The 24,295-nt window shown below is 31.1% G+C and overlaps 1 protein-coding gene across 4 annotated transcripts in view; it reads right to left on the bottom strand.

Moving 5' to 3' along the window:
- Window positions 1-24,295, bottom strand: part of LOC134683163 (histone-lysine N-methyltransferase SETDB1-like) — a 75,621-nt gene that overhangs the window by 49,142 nt on the left and 2,184 nt on the right. For 2 of the 4 annotated variants that reach the window (XM_063542273.1, XM_063542272.1), the window contains exons 2-10: window positions 18,011-18,195; window positions 16,310-16,465; window positions 14,713-14,806; window positions 13,361-13,564; window positions 10,380-10,587; window positions 9,359-9,444; window positions 8,524-8,626; window positions 5,251-5,362; window positions 4,177-4,258 (exon numbers count right to left, since the gene is read on the bottom strand). In XM_063542273.1, coding sequence (XP_063398343.1) covers window positions 4,177-4,258; window positions 5,251-5,362; window positions 8,524-8,626; window positions 9,359-9,444; window positions 10,380-10,587; window positions 13,361-13,564; window positions 14,713-14,806; window positions 16,310-16,465; window positions 18,011-18,158 — 1,193 coding nt within the window. In that variant the 5' untranslated portion in view covers window positions 18,159-18,195. The other 2 variants (XM_063542274.1, XM_063542275.1) reach the window with 2 other exon arrangements.

Raw genomic sequence — 24,295 nt, forward strand, 5'->3', positions numbered from 1 at the left:
CTACCAGCTCTAACTCAAAATATTGACAATTCTGTGTTAAGGGGGTGTAAAATTCAGTTTGACAGCTTCAGACGTGCTAAAATTTGACCTTTTAGAACTGGACCAATTTACTTCTTAACATAAAGATTCAGCACCCAATTTTTTTTTACATGTTATTACATCCCCCTACTTGATATTTCATGCATTTAATATCAAGAAATAAATTGGGAAAGTGTATCAAATAAGACATGCAAGTTATACACTGTTTACACTAGGGACTATATTCGTAGACAACGAAAACCAAAGGACGATAACTGTGTCCTTGGACCTAACAGGACAGAAAGACTTGACCAATCTTTATAAAACTTTGCATAACCTAAGCTTAGGCAATTGCGAGATAGGTTGCCAAGTTTCATGGCCATATGACATATATTAGAGACACTAGGGTCATTTTAATATAGACATTTGAATGTTTATTTTTGACGTGTAAATCAAATATCTTCAACTGTCAAGATTTTGGCCTTAAAATTTAAAATTTTGCAAAAATTTGCTTTGTAAATGCTCTTGAATATCAAATATTAAGTATTAAAAGCATCTGAACACTCATTTTATTTATCAGATGTATTGTAATTATTCCAAAGTTAAATTTATATAAGCCTATGCCTGAAAATAGAGATTTTCCAATTTAGGGACGCCTTATATAAATATGCATTTTTCTCAGCCAATTTGAAGATTTTGAAGTTTTTTATGCCTAATTTATTCTTTCATATATATAAAATGTACTTTAAATGTATAGAAAAGTGTCAAAAAGCATACCACATGAGTATAAAATGGTCTTGGGCCATGAAGTACTGAGAATTATTTAGAGTCGATTTAGGCGGTAGCCCATATTGACATATAAAAATGCACACAGAAGCTATTAGAAATGAAAATGTGTAACTTTTTGCTCATTTCTATGCTAAGGCGTTATGATACAAGAAGTCTAATTGCAAAAGGACTCTTGCATTTAAATTTTTTAGAAACAATATGGTCTGATAGCCAGTTTTTTCACTTTTCAATGGAAAACTTGCATTTAGTTTTAGCCTTAATAGGCATAAAGTTGGACCACTTACTATCATACAGAGAAAAAAAATGGTAACCTATGAGAGGAGTAAGGTGTACTGAGTATAATAAAGTGCTTTTTTTACAGATTTAGTGAAATATTTGTGATGGACTACAGATTTGATGTACAAAGCTCTTCACATTTTACATACATCTATTAGGCCGTTTAACCATGACCGTGAATACAAATATCTGCACTTTTTTTCTGTGATAATCTACTTTTCTCTATATCCAGAGTTCACAAATGGTTAATTAAATTTGATTTAATCATAGAAACACAAATATCAGGAACAAAAAAGCTGTCAGATAGAAAGTCAGCATGCCTCTTAGCCATAAAATGTAAACTGCTTTAAAATGCTTATTATAGCCGTAGAATGCCAAAATGGCACATTTTAACAGAATTTCTGTAAACCAAAGATGTAAATCCTTTACTTTGATTGAGTTTGACAAACTGAAACCAGCAAATCATTCAGGAAAGTTGCCAAAGTACAGAATCTAGATTTCAGGAATCCATCTCTTAGGCCCGAGAACACAGTTATTTCGTAGTGCATTTCTTTTAGACAATAAATTCAAATTAAAAAAATCGCACCTGCTCTTTCTCAAAAAGATTTTTACAGTGTAGTGTACTACCAGTGAGACAAATAATATCAAAATTATAGAAACTTCTACCAGCTCTAACTCAAAATATTGACAATTCTGTGTTAAGGGGGTGTAAAATTCAGTTTGACAGCTTCAGACGTGCTAAAATTTGACCTTTTAGAACTGGACCAATTTACTTCTTAACATAAAGATTCAGCACCCAATTTTTTTTTACATGTTATTACATCCCCCTACTTGATATTTCATGCATTTAATATCAAGAAATAAATTGGGAAAGTGTATCAAATAAGACATGCAAGTTATACACTGTTTACACTAGGGACTATATTCGTAGACAACGAAAACCAAAGGACGATAACTGTGTCCTTCGACCGGCTGATAGAAGAATTACTATAAAACAAAAGTATTAAATTACAAAATGAAAATGGAATGAACCTTTTTCTCTAGTATGACATCCCTATTGGAAAATGGACTTGTTATTTTGGGATATACCAATTCAAGTAAGATGTCCCTAGATTTTTAAATGGACTGGTCCATGCATGAATTATTTTGGGACATACCATTTCAAGTATAATGTCCCTAGATGTTTAAATGGACTGAACTATTTGGAACATACCGTTTTAACTTTTAAGTAAGATGTCCCTGTTCAAAAATGTTTATGGATTAACCCAATTTAATATGGACTTCCCCGTTATATGAGAAACGAGAAGAAATAATAAAGTAAACAACTGTTGCCCAAAACAATATTTACCTAGAAAGTATTTTTTACATATTCACCAGCAAAACATGATTTTGGGGTGGTGCATGTACTCTATGATGTAGCAAAATGATTCCTTAAATTTGCATATATTTTATAAAACCTAAATTGTTTTGATGATAACATTTAGGTTTTGATAAGATATATATGCCAATTTTAGGAATATTTTTTTATTTTCATTCAAACATTTCTGAGGTCAGTCAAAACATACACAAAATGGGATAGTCGATAGTATCATTGGTTTTCAAATTTAATAATTAGATCAAATAAAGCAAAACAATGTACCTTTTTTTCAAAGTGCACTAATGCCATGTGTACTTAAATTGAGAAGCTTTAATATCTAAAACAAATCTGCACATTAAAGCAGTGAGCATAGATCATTGATATTAATTCACTTTAGATGTGATAGTTCAACAGATCTCAGAAAAAAATACACAATTTAAAAGTGAACACAAGTCTACATTTTTTCTGTAATATAAAGGAACATTGTTCAATACAAACTAAATAGTGACCAAACTCTTACTAACTTGCTTTTTGTTTACTAATCACTGACTGATAGCCTGATCAAAATAAAATGAATGGAACTGTTTTAAGTAAGACATCCCTATTGTAAAATGGACTGGATTATTTTGGGACATACCATTTTAAGTAAAATGTCCCTAGATCTTTAAATGGGCTGGTATATTTTGGAACATACCATTTTAAGTAAAATGTCCCTAGATCTTTAAATGGACTGGTATATTTTAGAACATACCATTTTAAGTAAAGTATCCCTATATCTTTAAATGGACTGGTATATTTTGGAACATACCATTTTAAGTAAAATGTCCCTAGATCTTTAAATAGACTGGTATATTTTGGAACATACCATTTAAAGTATAATATCCCTTAATCTTTAAATGGACTGGCATATTTTGGAACATACCATTTTAAATAATATATACCTATCAGCTGTATTTGTATGGGTATGAAGATACCAATTCTGGCTTTTACTCAATGGGAGAGAGAGAGAGACCTATTGGCAGAGTTGGAGAGCAGCCTTGAAGCTCTCTTAACTATATTTGTGCATACAATATTTTTTAATGGACTAGGTTATATTGGGACATACCCTTTTAAGTAAGATGTTCCAATTGAAAGTAAATCTGGATTCATCCAAATTTAAATTGACTTCTTATTTTACATCATAAATGATCACTTGACATGCATAAAACTACATAAAAACAACCGTTGCCGAAAATAATTTTTACCCAGAGTTATTTTTGTACTTATTTATTTACAAGCAAAAACAAATTTTGAGTGATGCTTGTACTCACTGTAGATTTGTCTAATAATTCCTGAAACTTGCATATTTTTTTATTGAATTACTTTTAAGGTTTTAATAAAAGCATGTTTGATCTTCCTCAATCTTGTTTTCTTTGTAAATTTTGGGAAATATCTTTTTTTTTTCTTTTGGTCATGGTGTTATCATCTCCCCAAACTGTACCTTCCTATTTTTCTGATTACATGGTTGAAAGAAGTAAAATAACAAAAATACCAAACTATGAAGAAAATTGAAAACAGAAAGTTTGTAATCAAATGGCAAAATCAAAAGCTCGAACACATTAAACAAATGGGTATCAAGTGTCACTCATATTCCTGACTTGATACAGGAATTTTCTTATTTAGAAAATGGTGGATTAAACCATTTAAGGCTAGCTAAACCTCTCACTTGAATGAGATGGCTGGACATAACAAAATACCTGAACTGGTTCCTGCCATTTGGTGTCTCAGCAATGATCCCTGCATAGAACGAGGCAGTTGACTCTTCGTCTCTATACAAAGCTGAAATTTTTTAGCAAATAAGTGTAACAAACTATCAATCATTTTATTCTTCATTTAAATCAGTAAATTATAATAGTGCATTTCAAGGGAAAATACTAGTTTTTTTTCTACAGAAAGTTTATACATAGAATCTAAATACAGTATTTAGGTTAAGTGAAAATAAATCTCATTCATGGAGAATCGAACGCTAGCTATTCATAAACAGTAAATACAGAACATTTGAAAATACCATTGAAAGTTAATTTCCTTATAAAAATCAGCGTTTGTGAAACTGAATCAATTTCTATTGATTGATACCCCAGGGAAATAGAAAATTGTCAAATTAGTCTTCTTCAGACATGCATTTGTCTTATTGTAAGTAAACTAAGTTTAAGTGGTCACTCAAATTTTATTAGAGACATCATTTTGAATGCTAGTTTTGAAAACGTATATTAATTAATTTCTATAAAATAGATAGCTTATATGTAACTACAGTCTCAAAGTAGTATAAGCTATAACAGACATCTTGAAACCAAAAATGTGTACATAGTACATGGATGCCCCACAGGCACTATCATTTTCTATGTTCAGCTGATCGTGAAATTGGGGTCAAATCTCTAACTGAGTATTAAAATGAATAAGATCATATCATAGGGAACATGTGCACAAGATTTCAAGTAGATTGGACTTTGATGATGAACTTGCATCAAAAACTACCTTGACCAAAAACTTTAACTTGAAGTGGGACAGACAGATGAACAAATGAATGAACAAACAGACGCACACTCCAAAATACATACTGCCCACAAGTGGGGGAAACTTGACTCAACTTATCTTTTTGCTTAAGATATTCAAAACTTCTCCCAATGAGATTACAAAGTGGGATGCACAATTTCACTGTATAATCAACAATTTAATAGGTTTGAAAGCTCTAAGTGGGATGTACAATTTCAATGTATAATCAACAATTGAGAATGTTTGAAAGCGCTAAGTTTACTGATACCCTGTCTTACCAACTATTCTGGTACCCACAGCTACAGTTATGTTTATATGATCTCTGAAAGCTATTTCCCTGGCAGACAGTGCCCTTCTTCCTTTTCCATCAAACTTAATCATATATTTTCTCTGAAAATAACAGAAAAAATAATTAAATTTGACTAAAACATAAAAAAAACACAGTTAAACAAAGTACTCCACAAGTACAAAAAGATCCATTGTTTCGATCGGCTGATCTTTAAACTTGACTAATGCATTTAGTATTACTGTTATTAAAAAAAATATATAATAGAAACTCTTATTAAACATATATATTGTTTAAAAAAAGGCTGTTAATTGGTATTAGCTATACTGATTTTCTTAGCACAAATAATTATTTAGAAGTGGGAGAAAAGTTCAAATATCATGTCAGTTTGTGGTGTTGTTCAATAATATCACCCAGAATGTCAGCTGGTAATAAACAGTACATCTGTATAAACATATGGACCATAATTTGCTATTGGGCTCCGTTTCCTATAACTATAGAAAAGTGATAAAATGTGAATTACTGTAAGAAAAGTTGTAACTACATCTAAAGATACCATTATTTTTATAAACATACAAGTGAATGCTACTCTTCCTTAGAATTTGAAATATACGAATTTCATCGATTCTACAACCGTATTTTTGTGTCGTTTCTCGCGTTACTTTTTGCTTCTGAAGAGCATAACGCTGACTGATTTATAGATAATCGTCACTGGCAAATTCGTAACTTTTGCTTTCAAATAACAAAGAACATCGACCAATAAGAATAGTGAGAAGAAAATGCCGAGAACTATAAGTATTTATGTAGCAGATGTAAGAACAGTGGCCTGACTTTTGTGTCCGATTTCATAACGCAAATTTTAGATGATGTAATCTGCTTTGTTGTAATAGAATTCTTAAAAACAATATGCAAATATGAACTCTCGCGAGATGTTCAAACAGGTAAATCAGAGATGATTTACATTCTTGTATTGATCTTCGTAATAGTTAGGTAAGAAAATGACGTTATTGTTATGCGTTACATTTCACACGAAACAGAAGTCCAGTTATTTATTAAAATTGTTTTTGTCCTCAAGTTCTAATCATTTCCGGTCATACATGAAACATGTGACTAACATGTGATCACGCCCTTACAGCCGACATACGATATACTAGTTCTAAACATTGTTTTTGTTTCCAACGGGATGTTAGCAAACATAATCTGTAGACTTGTTTCGACTTGTTTAAAAAAGGAAAATACAATTTTCAAAGAGATTGCGCCGGGGGTCTATTATTTTTCCTATGTGCATAATGTTACATACGATCTTGGTTGAAAATAAATGCCCAATGACTTGACAAAATTGATTTCAGATTTGACCGACGTTTAAACACACTACGTTTCCCAATAACGATGTAAAGGGTCCTTGGAAAATTCAATCGAAATTAAGTCTCTTATCATGGTGCCGATGTTCGTTGGATTGATTTTGCTTCAGCAGTAAATATTACTGGATATTTTAGGTGAATAAAGATAATTAAATGAAAAATGCATGTTAATATACCGTTACACTTGGAATGTACAAAGTTGGTAACTTTGTAACAATTTTTAATTATTTTTTTTTATTCATGGTCTGCAAACACTTTTCAGAAACGCAATAAACTTGTCAAAGGAAAAGTAAACTTTTACCTAGCATGACTTGAAAGGAAGTACTTTATTGATTTTAGCCCACTAAAGTAGGTTAAAATGTGGAAACCATGAAGTTGGTGTACAGGTCACAAATATCACATGGTGCCTATTTTAAAGGATTAATTCCAAGTTAAAAGTTTTTTTCTTTACTGGATTTAAAGAATTTTACATTGCCAATGATTTGGAATAAATTTTATATAACTGGAATTTCAAAACCATATATAAATATATTTTTTTGGCCAAAACATCAAGATACAACGATTATGGTATCTTGTATCAATGAAGAAAATATGGAAAATTCTGAATAAATTGTACTAATTGTTTTCAAAACAAGCACATATTTAGGAGTTTTATAATACTGTTACATTTAAGATGGATTTTAAGAAAAAGTATACTGTTCAGATTATTTTAAGCAGATTTTGCGATAAAATAAAACTAAAAAAATGCTTTCGGTTTCTTATGGTTTCCTGTCACGTTTAAAAAAAACTTTAATATAACATTGAAAATAGATATTAAATATTAACATGAAGCAAGTAACACCAGTAATGGTGTTTATTTATGCCTTTTGAATTATATTGTGCAAAATAAAGAAAATAAAGATTGGTTTCCTGTCACATAAACAGTGAATCAAAATGTATTAATTTTTTCTCGAAAAACTCAATTGTTCCATTCATACTATTCTAACACCACCCACAAAATAAAACTTAAAATTTTAGAACTTATAAAAAAGGATACAAAAAGAAACCAAAGGCAGAATACCAAATTATGGTCCATATCACACTTACATATTTGTTAACATGTCCTAATAATGCCTGTATTTGTTAACGTGTCCTAAAAATGCCTGTATTTTGTCACGGGATGTTAAGCATACTGTCAATTCAGAAATTAATGTGTGCATTAATTATTGTGATTTTGTCATTTAAGGGGGTACAGAACACCAAAGAAAAGATAAGTCTTACTCAAAGTCTGATTCATTACTGTGTTTTAAAATTATGTGCAATATGCAAGCTTTTAAAAGATCATGATCAGAATGTTTACATTATTGCTAAGATCAGCTGTACACCCTTTGTTATTCATTTAATCCTTAAAAATCATTTAAAGTTAATCATTTTCAATAAATAAACCTCCAATGAGACATATAAGGGAAATTTCAAAGTAAAAATAAATTTACCAAAAGAAAACATGGATGTTTGAAAAGGAGGGAAACAGAAAGAGAAGGGATCATAACTGTTTTTCGTTTTTTTTTTTTACGATATAAAGTATTTGGGATATTAAGAAAAGTTTAATTCATATAAAAAATTCAAAATGGAAGTTTAAATTATTGCGATTATAACCCTGTCGCATTTTCGCAATAAAAAATTGCAATAATTTCTGAATTTACAGTATCATGAGTATGTTTTACATGATCATCAATTGTCATTTCATGATTAAAATCAGGGCAGATATTTACATTTATTTAAATATTGACTCAGTGGCAGATCCAGAGGGAGTGTTCCCGAGGGTTGGAACCCCCCTTTATTTTGGACATTTAATGTATTTGAATGGGGATATATAGTTGGACATCCCCCCTTTTAAAATGGCTGGATCCCCCATTGTGACTTACCTCATTGACAGGAAGCTGACTATTCTGAATATTTTCAATTGATCCACGATACCATACTTCATTCATTTTTTTACCATACACCTTTGAATCTCGAGCTAAAGCTCTAAAACAGATTTTTTTTAAATCATAGTTATATAGATTGAATCAAGTGTATTACAATATTTTCTTACTTAAAACTACAATTAAATTTTAATGTTTTAAGTGGGAGGCTTGCTGAGCTTTTTCAAATAATTAAAATTTAACTGTTGAGAGTTGAGAATAATCATAATACACGAGTTAAACAGGGTTCTCACATGACCGCTAATCCATGGGTGAAGGACTCAATGAAAATCTGTCTGAACTCAATATTAATACTGTCAGATGCGTCCAAAGAGGCATCAAGATAAATATTTTGTAGAAACACACTTAACACACATATCTTAATTTTGTAAATAAAATCAAAATAAATAAATGTACTAATTTAATGACACTTCAGGTAGGAGAGTGTCTCAATCTGAATTGGAAAGAAAACAAATGTTAAATCCGAAATTCATGTGAAAATAAAAATAGAAAGCACTAATCACAAAAAAAGTTGTTTTACAGTATACCATGGTACTGTAAATTCAGAAATTATTGCTTAAATTAATTATTCCAATTTTGTCATTTAAGACTAAAATGAGTTTCTAATTTTTACCTCTTGAAAAAAGTCCAGTTTAATTCATATAAAATATTTCAAAATGCAAGTTTGAATTATTGTGAATATAACCCATAACATTTTTGGCAATATAAAGAAAAAATAAAAACATCGCAATAATTTCTGAATTTACAGTATGATAATATACAAATTTAAACTTACTCTACTGCAGGAAAATAAGCTGATGCTGTCTGTGTAAGTGTTAGACTTCCGTAAATAACCTGTCTGCCATTGGCCACCTCAGGACCCTGTGATGAAAACAAAATTTATCAAATTATTCTGTACTGTGGATTCATTTATATTCGTTAGATACCAATTTTCATGGATTTAGAACTATAGTGGGTACAGGAGAAGCAGGATTTCAAATATTCAACGAAATACAAATTTTCTAAAGGAATGAGTGAAGACTTTGCCAAAACCACGAAATTAAATATCCACGATTATGTAAGTTTTCCTCAAATCACAAAAATTGGTACCCACGAAAATAGATCAATCTACAGTATATACATAAAATTATATAGTGAAACCTGCCTCCAAAAGATTACTTTTGGACAGAAAATATAGTTTAGATTAGACATGTGTAAAATTTCTGCAGGCTTGAAAGCATGGCTTTGCCCAAACCATAAAATCAAATATCCATGAAAATACATTCATTCCTCAAAATCCACAGTACTATTCTACTTGTTTGATGTCTTTGCTAGTTCATGTACATGAATTTGTTTTTTTAAAAGTGTTACAGCCAATTTCATTGAGTGTGTAGCTAAAGATAAAATCTTTGAATAGCTGGCATGCTAGCTGAACCATGAAGTCATTACATGTATAAGGTAAGGTATACTACCCTCATTTCGAAGTAGCCTTGTCCTACAGATAGATTGGTTATCAGTCGAACTATAAAAAAAAGATGTGGTATGATAATACTATGATTGCCAATGATACCACTTTCCACAAAACACCAAAATGACACAGACATTAACAACTATAGTCTTTTCTTAAAGGAGGGTAGTTTACCTAACCTAATAATGACCTCAAGGTTTAGCTAGCAAGCAAGCTAATGAAAGATATTACCTTCAGCTACATACTCAATGAAATCAGCTGTAGGCAGAAAATGTACTTTGTAACACTGGTCAAACTTTTTTTTTTCTGTTTTTCTACTGAGTAACTAAATGCATTATAGCAAACTTACCTTAATTATTTGTACAGTGGTCCCTGGTGGTGCCATTTGCACTGTTTGTTGCGGTGAAGCGGTGCTTGTTATAACTTGGTGTACTTGTTTGTTGATGGTAGCTGCTAAAGCTGCCCGTAGATTTTCTAGTTTAGATTTTCCCACTTCTGGACTAGCATTTGCACTGAAAGCACTTGCTTGACTAGCTGGTACTTTGAGGATAATGGTTCTGTTATATAAAAAAAAAATACATAGAAATAGAACTGTTACAGCAGAAACCATTTAAGTGTGTTAACTCATCTTTGTTTTCTGTGTGTATGGTGAATTTGAAATACAGTTCATTCCACCTTATTGGATATTGGCTAACTGAATTTATCGTCTATTGTTATATTATTTCAAAACACCAAACTCTTCCCTATATAATTAGTGTTCATTTTATCGTGTTATCGAATATTGGATATAAGAATTTATCATATGTTTAGTAGTAAATACAGTAGTTTTGCATATGTGATAAATAGCCTGCTGTTTAATCCATATCGCGCAACTTTGATGCGCACCCTTTATCGCATACCCTTTATCACACCCCTATCCTTTATCTCACCCCTACCCTTTATCACACCCCTACTTTTTTTTCTTTTTTTTTTTTAACATAAAGTCAGTTTTTGTTTTTTTTGCTTATGAACAATTTTCCTCAATTTTTTTTATGACGTCATTGTTTGGTATGTGACATCACGAACGTCGTTTTCATATTGTATGTGACGTCAAGAACGTCATTTTTTTTTCCTTAATTTTTGGCACACTAAATGCAACTATAAAAAATACAAAAATAAACAAAATATTTTTAAAACAACAGCACGTAAATTGTAAGGTAACCAAGGTGCTTCGGATTAGTAATTGAGCAGTTCTTTTTTAAGGCCTTTAAAACAAGACAAAAGTAGAACTGAAGGTAACCCAGTGCTATGAACCAGAAAACAGTTCATATAATACTCTTCTTTTGAAACATATGATAAAGCGTATAATACATGGCAAAATCCGTATCACATGCCGTATCACCCTCGACCAATATCATATGTCGGGCCTAAAGGCCCTTGGGCTGATATTGATGTCTCGGGATGATACGACATATGATACGGATTTTGCCATGAATTATTCTCTATGCATCAGCAATTCATATTCAGGTAATTTTATTAAAAAGTAATAATTTATAAGAAATTACATATTTAAAAGTTTGAGACATTTTAAGGTAATAGCAGAAGATAATTTAACAAAAGTTTTGTTAAACAATTTTAAAAACTTGTTCATTCAGGTAAAACAATTGTTGATGAGCTGATACTTAAAGACAATCCTTAATTTAATTGACAGGATATTTCTTAGATTTATAACAAGTAAATCTTTCTCAGTTAAACTGTAACTCTATAACAGAATTCTTAAAGTATAAGCAGTATATCAATATAAAAATAAGAAGATATGGTACGATTGCAAATCAGACAACTCTCCACAAGAAACTAAATGACACAGAAACTAACAAAGGTCATTTTACAATCATCAACAATAAGCAAAACCTATACCACATATTCAGCGAATCTATTCAGATCAGCATACATCCTGTTTTGGTATTTTTCAATGGATAGTTGTCTCATTGGCAGTCATACATATTATTTCAATTTTTATACCATCATCATCATCATACCTAGGACCTTTACTAGGTGCAGGGTTTCCGCTGGCGGTCGCCATTTTCGCAATTTGCGAAAAAATAATCATTGTGGCGATTAAAATTCGTCATTGGCGAAAGAATTTGGCGAAAGAAATATATATACAATTTATTTGTAGCCATCTTTTTTATTTACATTTTTTCGGGTTTCTCGGATTTTACCTGATCAGACAGTATACTCGGAATTTACCTTGAAATCGTTAAGATTTTGACAGAAAATCAATAATGATCAGCTGATTGCATTTTGTGATATCGATAACAAAGGACTAATTAATAAAAGTGTTGATTGGTTTGTTTGACAAAATTATATGGTTAAATGGCTTCTGCTAATGTCATTTATTGAATTTATTAACTATTTTGCAACGCACGTGTTTGAAGCAAACTTTTAAAGATAGTTTAGAGAAGAAAGCTGTTTATGTGATGAAAAATGTTCAAAAGCAAGAAAACTCTCCGATTTAAAACTATAATTATCCTTTGACTTTTATATAGGTAATTGATTAGGGAGACAACTTCAAAGTCGTTTGAGTGACACACGTGTTTCAAGCATAGTTTTACTTCTCAACTTTTTCATTTACGATGGTCAAGAAAAGAAAACTGTCGTTATGAAGAAATCTATCAAAAAGGTTGGGAACAACCCCTCGAATGAAATGAGGGATCAATTTAATGTGATAAAAGCTTTTGTTTTGTTGTAAAAACCACTGCACTTCTTAGTACATAAGGGCACATCAGTATTTTAATTTTAAAGAACTTTCCTTACGAACTATACTGGTATTTTACATGTTATATGATCAAAACATGTCCATTAATTTTGTTATATTCCAGGACTTATATCTTTATTTATAAAGTATAAAAGTATAGTGGTCCCCTCATTTAGAAAAGTTGTTTAAAATACAACGAATACTTTTCCTTTTTAAGTTAAAACATTCTGTTGTTTTAAAGTAAATGATTTAGTGTTCATTCATTAACATGTAGACTCTTAAATAAGTCTGAGAGAATAATCAAAGACACAATGGGGCAAAATCATCTTATTTAAGGTTAATTTTAAACGAAAAATATGTTTATGTCATTTGGCGAAAAAAATAATAAAGTGGCGAAAAATATATTGTTTTGGCGAAAGAGGTGGCGAAATAAATAATTGACCCAGGGGAAACCCTGACTAGGTGAGGTGATATTCAGTGTCTATAAACTCATACCTAGACCCTTTACTAGGTGAGGTGTTATTCAGTGTCTATAAACTCATACCTAGGCCCTTTACTAGGTGAAGTGTTATTCAGTGTCTATAAACTCATACCTAGACCCTTTACTAGGTGAAGTGTTATTCAGTGTCTGGATCAAGTTGGTACTTTGTTCTACGATTGTTTTATTCTTATTTGCAACATCTTGATCAAAACTTTCGGATATAAACTGTACATCGTCGTCACTGTCAGTTTCCTCATTCTTTAGGTTGGCTTCGGCAGCATCTTTGGCAGCCAATTCTGCAGCAGCTTCTTTCTGTCTATAAAAATATATATATAAAAAATTAGATTGATTAGATAAGTAACTTTGCTATTCAGCATGTATTCATAGCTTGTAATTTTATTCTCTGATTTAGGGAGACAGATTTATATAAGAGAACTGCTCTTGTTTTCTAATCCCAATTATTGAAAATTTTGTATATTTCATATTTATGTCTTTACCCATATAGCTATATATATAACGATTTCTTTAATCAAATATGTTTTCATGACTAAAAACACAATTTTTTTACCAAATACTATTTCATTATTTTTATTTGTGTGGTATTGGATTGATTAGTTGTTGCTGTTTTAGGCCACTTTGAACATTAATGGTTATAATGTAACTGTCCGAGTTTACTGTATTTTTCATCCAACCGTATTGAAAATAAACATTTAAACATGTTTAACCTGCCGCATTTTTGCGCCTGTCCCAAGTCAGGAGCCCAGGACTTTGTTAGTCTTGTAAAAATTTTTAATTTTAGTTTCTTGTTTACAATTTGGAGTTTAGTATGGCTTTCATTATCACTGAACTAATACATGTACATATATTTGTTTGGGGGCCAACTGAAGGACTCCTTCGGGTGCTGGAATTTCTAGCTGCATTGAAGACCTGTTGGTTTCCTTCTGCTGTTGTTTTTTCTATGGTTGGGTTGTTGTCTCTTTGACACATTCCCCATTTCCATTCACAATTTTAATGTACTGAGTTCAATACATTTAATATTGTTTTTGTTTAGATTTTCAACAGTTTACTTTTCACTCTTTTAGAACTGACCCCTCCTCTAGATCTTTTACCGTATTAACAAAACTTTCAATCTAATTCGATTCAAAATTTCAGAAACTCTTTCGAAAAATTCCACAAACATTTAATGCATGGCCACTATGAGTATTCTGTAAACAGGAAGTGGATATGCAATGAGTCATGCCTTCCATTTTATAACCCAAAATAATTCTTCTTTGATAGCTATAGACTGGGCTGCAAAATGGTACCAAAGTGAGTCAATATGTCATTTTTACAAATTGCCTCAGGTTACCAGGTAATTTTTAAGCAAATAAAACATCTCAATATAAATTTAAAGGTGACAGGTTCTTCTGGATTCAAGGTCACCAAGCCTCTCCAAGGTCAAAAGTTGGAGGTACATAGACTTACTCTTCTTCTTTATCAAGATCTTCCAATTCTTCTCTATATTGTTGAATCTTTTCATCACATTCATCTAAAATTTTGGTCACTTGCTTTTGTTTGGCTAAAATACAAATAAAAATATGATAATTTTGTGTCTGTAGGTTTTTTGTTTCAACGGCCATCAAGCTTAGAGAACTTAATAAAGAATAAAGTCATCCCTGACACCAAAAAATTTAAAAAGTATGTTTTATAATAAAATTTCGAATGACTAGTGTCAAAGCAGTAACTCCTGCAAGCTAATAGAGGGGGGATAGGACCTTTGTCGGGACTACAGGATCGGGTGTTTTTAAGCTCAGGATTTCGGGGTTTACACCTTCAGGGACCAGGAATTAATTTTTTTCAAATTTAGGGTTCCTGGATTTATCTATATTTAAATTCGGGACCTTTGGATTTCGATTTTTTAAGCCCAGGATTTTTGGATTAGGATCCCTCCTAACCCGACCCCATCCCCCCCCCCTTATACCCTCAGACAGTAACACTAAACTAGAAGGGCAATGACCAAATACGATGAGTTAAGGTGAATCATATAAATAAACTGATGATACAGAGAGATATTAAAAAGAGAGAATTTTTTAGATAGTAAAATTAGTGTTGAAGTGTCATTCTGTTGATTCTTTATTTACTTACATTCGACTGTTTTAAGCTGAGTTGAGAAGTTATTTTATGTCTGTCATTCTGTTGATTCTTTATTTACTTACATTCACCTGCTTTAAGTTGAGTTTTCACCTGCTTTAAGTTGAGTTGAGAAGTTATTTTATGTCTGTCATTCTGTTGATTCTTTATTTACTTACATTCACCTGCTTTAAGCTGAGTTGAGAAGTTATTTTATGTCTGTCATTCTGTTGATTCTTTATTTACTTACATTCACCTGCTTTAAGTTGAGTTGAGAAGTTATTTTATGTCTGTCATTCTGTTGATTCTTTATTTACTTACATTCACCTGCTTTAAGTTGAGTTGAGAAGTTATTTTATGTCTGTCATTCTGTTGATTCTTTATTTACTTACATTCACCTGCTTTAAGTTGAGTTGAGAAGTTATTTTATGTCTGTCATTCTGTTGATTCTTTATTTACTTACATTCAACTGTTTTAAGTTGAGTTGAGAAGTTATTTTATGTCTGTCATTCTGTTGATTCTTTATTTACTTACATTCAACTGTTTTAAGTTGAGTTGAGAAGTTATTTTATGTCTGTCATTCTGTTGATTCTTTATTTACTTACATTCGACTGTTTTAAGCTGAGTTGAGAAATTATTTTATGTCTGTCTGTCTGTTGATTCTTTATTTACTTACATTCGACTGTTTTAAGCTGAGTTGAGAAATTATTTTATGTCTGTCTGTCTGTTGATTCTTTATTTACTTACATTCGACTGTTCTAAGCTGAGTTGAGAAATTATTTTATGTCTGTCTGTCTGCTGATTCTTTATTTACTTACATTCGACTGTTTTAAGTTGAGTTGAGAAGTTATTTCATGTCTGTCTGTCTGTTGATAAGTTATATACTTACATTCGACTGTTTTAAGCTGAGTTGAGAAGTTATTCAATGTCTATTGATACGTTTTCTACTTACATTCAACTGTTTTAAGCTGAGTTGAGAAGTTATTTAATGTCTGACGATATTTTATTGTGTCTTCATCTTTATCTAGGTCTGTTAGGTCTGTTAAAGTTGATCCAATGAGCTCATCCAAATCAAAGTCAAATTTATATACAGTATCATCAGAGACATCTGCCAAAAAAAATAATATTCTATTGATATGTTACAGTGTGTTTTAAACTATCTATGTTAAGATGTTACACTATTGTTTTAAATAAGGGTGAAGGTTGGTACCTATTTAAACTCTCTGCATTTGTTTACACCTGTCCTAAGTCAGGAATCTGATGTTCAACTTCAGTAGTTATCGTTTGTTGATGTGGCTCATAAGTGTTTCTGGTTTCAAAAGTTTTTTATTTAGATAAAACAGTTGATTTTCCTGTTTGAATGGTTTAACACTACCGGTAGTTATTTTTAGGGCCTTCGTAGCTTGCTTCTTCGGTGTAATCAAGGCTCTGTGTTGAAGACTGTATTTGATCTATAATGGTTTGCTTTAACAAATTCTGACTTGGATGGAGATTTGTTTCATTGGCACTCATACCACATCTTCTTATATCTATATCTTAAATTTGTTTCATGCAACTATTTGTTGGGGTTTAAATGAAGGCATTGACAGAAGAACATTTTGCACTTCGTACTCAATTCATATAAAACAATCATTTGATAAACATGACTTATACTGATTGTCTTTTGTTACAGTAATTGGTTTTCCCCCTTCTCACCTTTAAATTTCAGACAAAAAACACTTTTTGTAACTGTTAGAAAATTTTGAATAAACCTCCTATAGTTTCAAACTGTGTGTCATCATTTGCTGTATTTTCAGAAGAAAAAAAACCCCCTGTTTTCTATCATTAAATAGAAGTTAAAACTGATTGCAAATAGTTCTAGAAATCTTCACCAAATATAATTGAGAATTTTGTGTATGTTTAAACAGGAAGTTTGAATAGTACATGTAAAATAAAATGAAATATGGTGAGAGTGTACATTTAATTGTATATTTCTAACTCACAATGCAATATTAAAGACACCAAAAATTGAAATCAGATAATTTTATCAGAGACTTGTACGGTAATTGTATATTTCGATCAATAGGACACAAAAAATCTAAATCAGAAAATTTTATCATGAGACTTGTACGGTAATTGTATATTTCGATCAATAAGACAAAAAAATCTATATCAGATTATTTTAACAGAGACTTGTACAGTAATCATGGTAATTATATATTTTGATCTGACAATAATGCAATAAGACACAAAAAGTCTTAATCCAATAATTTTATCAGAGGCTTGTATGGTAATTGTAAATTTCAATCAATTATTGAAGACACAAAAAATCTAAATCAGAAATTTATCAGACTTGTACAGTAACTGTATATGTTGATCAATAAGAAACAAAAAATCTATATCAGATAATTTTAACGAAGACTTGTACAGTAATTGTATATTTTCATCAATAAGACACAAAAAATCTAAATCAGAATTTTTTTATCAGACTTTACGGTACCTGTTTGTTTCGATCGATAAAACACAAAAAATCTAAATCAGAAAATTTTAACAGAAACTTGTACAGTTATCTTATAATTTTCGATCAATAAGACTGGACACTAAAATTCTAAATGAGAAGATTTTAACAGAGACTACAAAAAGTACAAAATGGTTGCAGAATAAATCTGTATACCACTTTCTTCATCCAAATCAGTCTTCAGCTTCTTTGCTGAATCTTCAGTTTCAGTGTCTTCTTCTTTCTTAACATCATGAACACCAGGTAGATGTCCCTTCTTAAACCATCCTTTCTTTCTTCCCATTTTGCCTCTCGATTTTCCCATACCATGAAGAAATTATGGATTAGGAGAATTCATAGTCCTACAAATACAAAGTGTAAACTAAAGGAGACTCGAGGGTAAGAGAATTTCAGAAAAAAATAAACATTTGTTTTTCATTACACATTTTATTTGTTACCTTTTGTAGTTGTTACTTTATCATATGGTACAAAAATCATTCAAAACAATCAATTCGTGTTGACCCCAGATGACTTTCAAAATGTATTCATCATTGAAAAAGTTCCAAATTATCTCCCTTTGGTGGAAAAATGCCATTTTTGGCTTTAAAATTGAAATATTTTTTTCAACTCATCGGTGACCTATATTTTTTAATATAATTTCCATATAAGCTGTACTTAAACTAAATTATTGTAAAATTTGAGCGATTTCTGTAATAAATTTCTTTTTTTTATTTCGATATTAACTTTATTTCTCCTATTACTTCAACAGAAAACACCCACTTTTACAAAAATGTATGCTTCTTTCAAAGGCAGATTGTGAGCGCAAATGAACGGTGACCCCACTTTTTTATTTTATTTTTCTATTAACTATAAGATAGAGTTCATTTATAGAAAAATATAGAGAAATCCTATATAAATGATTTAGACCCGCGAACCCCCTTAAGCTGAATGCCAGTCTAAACATGCTAGAAGAGATGTTTTCAATAATAAAACAACTCCATAGGTGAAAATTACTTGCCAAACAAGATATAGTTTTTGTACGCTGGTCACAGTTTAAGGCCAACTAAATTTAATTAGTAGATTTCCATCCAAATTTTTGAAAAAAATGGGGGGGGTGGGAGGATTTTACTTTTTATTTTTTATTTCATATCAAACCATCTTGTGACGTTTCATTCATATATATGCAAAAGTAATAATAAGCTTATCGCATGTCTATACATGTACAAATAGAAGCGTAAATTATTTTTAAAAATCCTTAAAATTAATATAGATCTCTGATTGGCAAACACTGTTCTACATGTACATGATGATGTTGCCGCTTTAGAAACCTATTTTTTAGTAAACGACAATCACATGGGAAAATGCTCTCTTCAGTTAAACTAACTAAACAAAGTTAATTTTGCTTTCTTAGAATGAAGCAAATATGCATTGGTATGCAACACAAGAATTATGAGTACAGAATAAAGTGAAAACTCAAACAGTGTTGAAAATAAAAGGGTTGGTGCTTTTAAGATTCTTATCATGATATCGATGCAAATATAATAACAATGTAAAACACGAATTTAACAATAAGAAAAAGGTGTTTAATGACTCTATTGAGGGTATTGGGGCAGAGGTTGTTTACTGTTTCTGATCTCAACAAAAAAACAATAGCCATGGTTAAATCTAAGTGTATGTTTACCGACTTTTTGAACTCAGTATACAGTAACAAGTTCGAGCTTGTGTCAATTGTTTTAGTCCAGTCATTTTTGTACCAACGTGTTCCACAATTCTTTGGCTTGGGATATCATTCACAGTCCAAAATTCCCAACACAAAGGCATTGACATTTTACAGTATCAATAATAATTTCCACGGTTTTCTAATCATAGAAATTTGTGTCATGCCACAGCGATTTGCATTCTTGGAACAGCGTATTAAACATAACCCTAATATTTTATGCCCTTCTCGTAATCAATCTCTATTCTCGGTAGATGATGTTGTCATCATAGATCTGTAATGTCATTCTAAATTACTCAAAGAAATACGAAAAACAAAAATTATTAAAACAGGATGTTTTGAATGAAACGAAATCATTGACGTTTAACGGTAACAGAAATGAACAAAATCCTGAAATCGTAAATTTTTCAAAATAAAAAAATCCGGGGCGGAACGATTTCAGAGGGGCAGGCGGGGATGAAAATCTATCAATTAATTTTAATTGGCCTAATAGAAAATAACAGTTTCATGGAGAATTGTTTTGGACTATGGGTTAGTAAATTTGATGATATACATTTGTATTGTGAGTTGTCTCCCCTTATTCATGTTAATGTATTGGCTTACATTTTTTTTTTATCTATAAACATTCATTGCATGTAATACCTTCTGATAAAACAATAAGGTTAATTTGAATGTGCATTAGTTACTAATAATAAAGTCAAGATAGTTATGATACCATTGAATATTGCCTATTACTGAAAATGTATCTTTTTTTAAATCAACCTCTGCTGTCATGATGCTAGGTACATGTACCAATAAAATTACATATTTTAATATAAAATAATAATCTCCTCATGCATGTCCTAGTCATACCTTTAAATTAAAAAAAAAGGAAAGTAAAAGGTAAAACAAATATTTGTAAACTGGACCTGTGTTGTGTCCACTTCTCGCTACACTACATGTATATATAGCATGTATAGCTAACAACAGGTACATGTAGGGCCTAATAATCCAGGGCCAGTGGTCAGCTTTCTGTCTATGTGATTAATAATTTAGACGAGACTTGTGCATCATGTCATATGTTTAATACATGTATGCATGATCATATATTAAATTGAATGGAAATCAAATGTGAAATTTGCACATTTCTATCTCTAAGTGTGTTCTAACACAAATGAAAGATACCAGCTCAATTTATCAAGAATATGATAAAACTTGTGGGGTATTTATCTGTGATGCAACCATGGGTTTCATTAACAAATAATCAACAGATACTTGTTTATTTGCAGCATCACAGTATTAACATTTGAAGTCATGTTCCTGTTAATATAATTTGTCAATTTTGTAGCGAATCGTAGTCCTTGTAAGACTTGTCTAATTAAAGTAAATGAGACAATTCAGAATTGCTCCAACCAGTGTTCTTTCAGTGTGGAGATTAAGATGGAAGGGCCAGCCAGTTTAAAACATTCTGTGTCAAATTGACTTACTCAGTAACCAAATTGGCAAATATCCAAATGACTTTAGGTGCTGATTTGAGAGGGTGGTAATGCGCTTACCATTTACCGTCAGGCGTCACACAATTATTTTCGGTTACCGTTAGGGTCAAATTGGTTAAAATTTTACCTCATAGCGATTCGTCAGATGTCTAAAATAATTACCTTTACCGTTATTTTGGAGAGAAAAAATAGCGTGATTTGTGAAATTCAGCTGATTTTTCTGTTGTCTTAAAGAAAGTGTACATTTTATCGTCATGCACTAAAAATTACTGTTAACGTTATTTGGCAAGAATTTTTACCGGTATACGTCATGAAGGTACCCCCATTACTACCCTCATTTGGCCAGGTGCCTAGTTGATTATTTCTATAGGTGCTGATTTACCTGTGGAATCAGAATTTCTGTTGAGTTAATAAATATTTTTTTATATGTACAGTCAAACCTGATTAAACCGGACCCTGAATAAACCGGATTCCTGTCCATTCCGGCCGAAAATAAAAGTCCCATATTTTTCCATACAAAGTCTTTGTTAAAATACCCTTTGTAAACCGGACCTTGTGTATTCTGAATTCCGGTCTAATTATGAAGTCCCAATACTCTTAATTACATTAATTATTACCTGCCAAAACCGGTTTGTCTAATAAATTTCAATGATCGATATGCAATTAAAACATAATTGATTATCAATTAGTCAGGTGTCAAACTGTGAACCTACATTCGTTGTAGTAGTGAGCTGTATTATTTATTAAAACATTATAAACAAGTAAACGAAAAAACACACCGAATATAATTCGGATTGAACTTTTGTTTTAACTTGGATAAACAAATTACGTTTGATAATAATCTGGCTTTTTAATCGGCCATTCCAACATTTCAAATTATTGATCATGGAAATAAAACGAAACTCTCGTCTCACAATCCAAACAATGCGAGCATTATGATGCATGTGCAAACAATGAAAACGAAGTGAAAGTATTTTAATTTATCAGATATAATTTATGATCAGAGAAAACTTTAACATGCAAAATGTCGGACGTCTCAAGTCATAAACTTCCGGTCAAAACGGAAACCTGAATAAACCGGGCCCACTGTCTAAACCGGCCCTTTTGCATAGTCCCGTAGCCGGCCGGTTTATACAGGTTTTACTGTATATACCAAATAATTTTATTTTCTTGAATAAAATTTGAGGAATTATCATACAATTTTTTTTTGATAATGTGATAATGAATTAAATTATTAAATGTTAATTATGTATGACTACTGCTAATTGGTATTTATACACAGCCTAATTTGGTGTTAGTTTTTAATGTTTAAAAATCATGATCTTTTAACTTGCTTTGATGTAAATAACTGCATACATGGCATATATTTAGCTTGGTATGACTAAAACTTTTAAGATTTTAAATATAAAACATGAAATATAATGGTTTAAACAGCTTGTATCCTTTGATCTCCTGTTAGTTTGGAAAAGAATGTAAAATGATGGCCAAATATTTATTGTGTATGTTCCGGACCATATGAGTATTTGGACCATACGCGTATGGTCATGACCATATGCGTATACTCATATGGTCCGACCGTACCTGTATGGTCGGACCATATGAGTATATACTCGTTTGGTTATAAACGGGCCGGACCATATGAGTATTTGGACCATATAGGTATATTTTTCAATAATATGCATGAAAAAACTTTATAAAATAACAATGATTGCTACATGCAATTGTATTATTTACAATTCAAATAACATTAAATATTGATTCCAAAGTTAGTTTTCATCGCTAAATGTCCTCTTGCATGGATGCGTAGGGTGATATTTACGTCCACACGGTATCATAGCTTTTCTTAGGGTCCTTGGCCATTCCGATGTGTCTACGGTGAAAAAGCTCTAGATCTCCGATATCGTAAAATGACTGAAGTTCATCGTATCACCAAAAACTTTCAAAAATAAACTAGTGTCCTTGCCGGTGACGTCATTCATTTTTTTTTTACAAAACACGTATAAGTATAAAAAATTATGAATATTGCACTGCTGATGCTAATTATATTAAGTTTCAAAAGTAATCAATTTAAATAGACTCTTTATCCTGTCAACTTTTACGTCAGGTTATTATTAAACAGTTTACTTCTTGTGTAACAGTTCATTAATATATTTTTGGAAGTTATCTTCCCAGGTCGACATTTTGCCATTAACTGGTAATAACATATCGGTAATGAAAAAAATGTGTTTACTATAGTTTTGACTATTGATGAAGTTTACTGTGTGAAACTGCTTATTTAATTTGTTATCTTGTTAATACTAATTGTTAATGAAATAATGACCTTTGGTATTGTCTTTTAATGATGTGACAACTAGAAGGGTTATTTAAAGAGGTAAGCATAAATGTACCTGTTAATTACCCCGACCATACGCGTATACCCATATGGTCATGACCATACGCGTATGGTCCAAATACTCATATGGTCCGGAACATGTACAATTTGGAGTTTAGTATGGCGTTCATTATCACTGAAATAGTATACATGTATATTTGTTAAGGGGTCCGCTGAATGACGCCTCCGAGTGCAGGAATTTCTCGCTACATTGAAGACCTGTTGGTGATCTTCTACTGTTGTTTTTTTCTATGGTCTGGTTGTGTTGTCTATTTGACTCAATCCCAATTTCCATTCTCGATCTTATAGCAATTCACTTTCCAAATCATGTTTACAAATTCTTAAACAAAAAGCCAATAAAATCATTAATTTTTATTTTTTTACAAAAACAAAGAAGATTTGAAGAAAATTAGATACAATGTACAATTTTTTTTTATGTGGGGACAGAGTCCCAAATCAGTAGAAAAATCAAAAACAAAAATTCAGGAAAATTTTCCCGAAATTTTCATTCTACTTATGACACCAAAATAGTTTCCTGCATCTGCACAAAAATCAACTGCCTTTTTCAGGTCTTGTTTGCATGAGACTTTGAATAAAATATATATTTAAATCAGTCTAGTAAAACATAGGATTAGGAAGGATCTCAATACCAATTTCGATGATTTTTAATAGTTTTTTTATATGAAAAATATGCTACATGTACCTGATGACAGTGTTTCTTTGTTTACATTGAATATATATATATATGACATGTATGACGTCATAACTTAAATAACGTCACAACTAAAATCCTTAACAATAGAACCAAAATTGGAAACGTTACGGTATTTCCGCATACATGTGATGGACTGTGAAACTCAGATCAGGAGATTTGGAAATTTTGGTCAGGAGATAAGGAC

Source organism: Mytilus trossulus, chromosome 9, assembly GCF_036588685.1.
Source record: "Mytilus trossulus isolate FHL-02 chromosome 9, PNRI_Mtr1.1.1.hap1, whole genome shotgun sequence".
Classification (NCBI taxonomy): Eukaryota; Metazoa; Mollusca; class Bivalvia; order Mytilida; family Mytilidae; genus Mytilus; species Mytilus trossulus.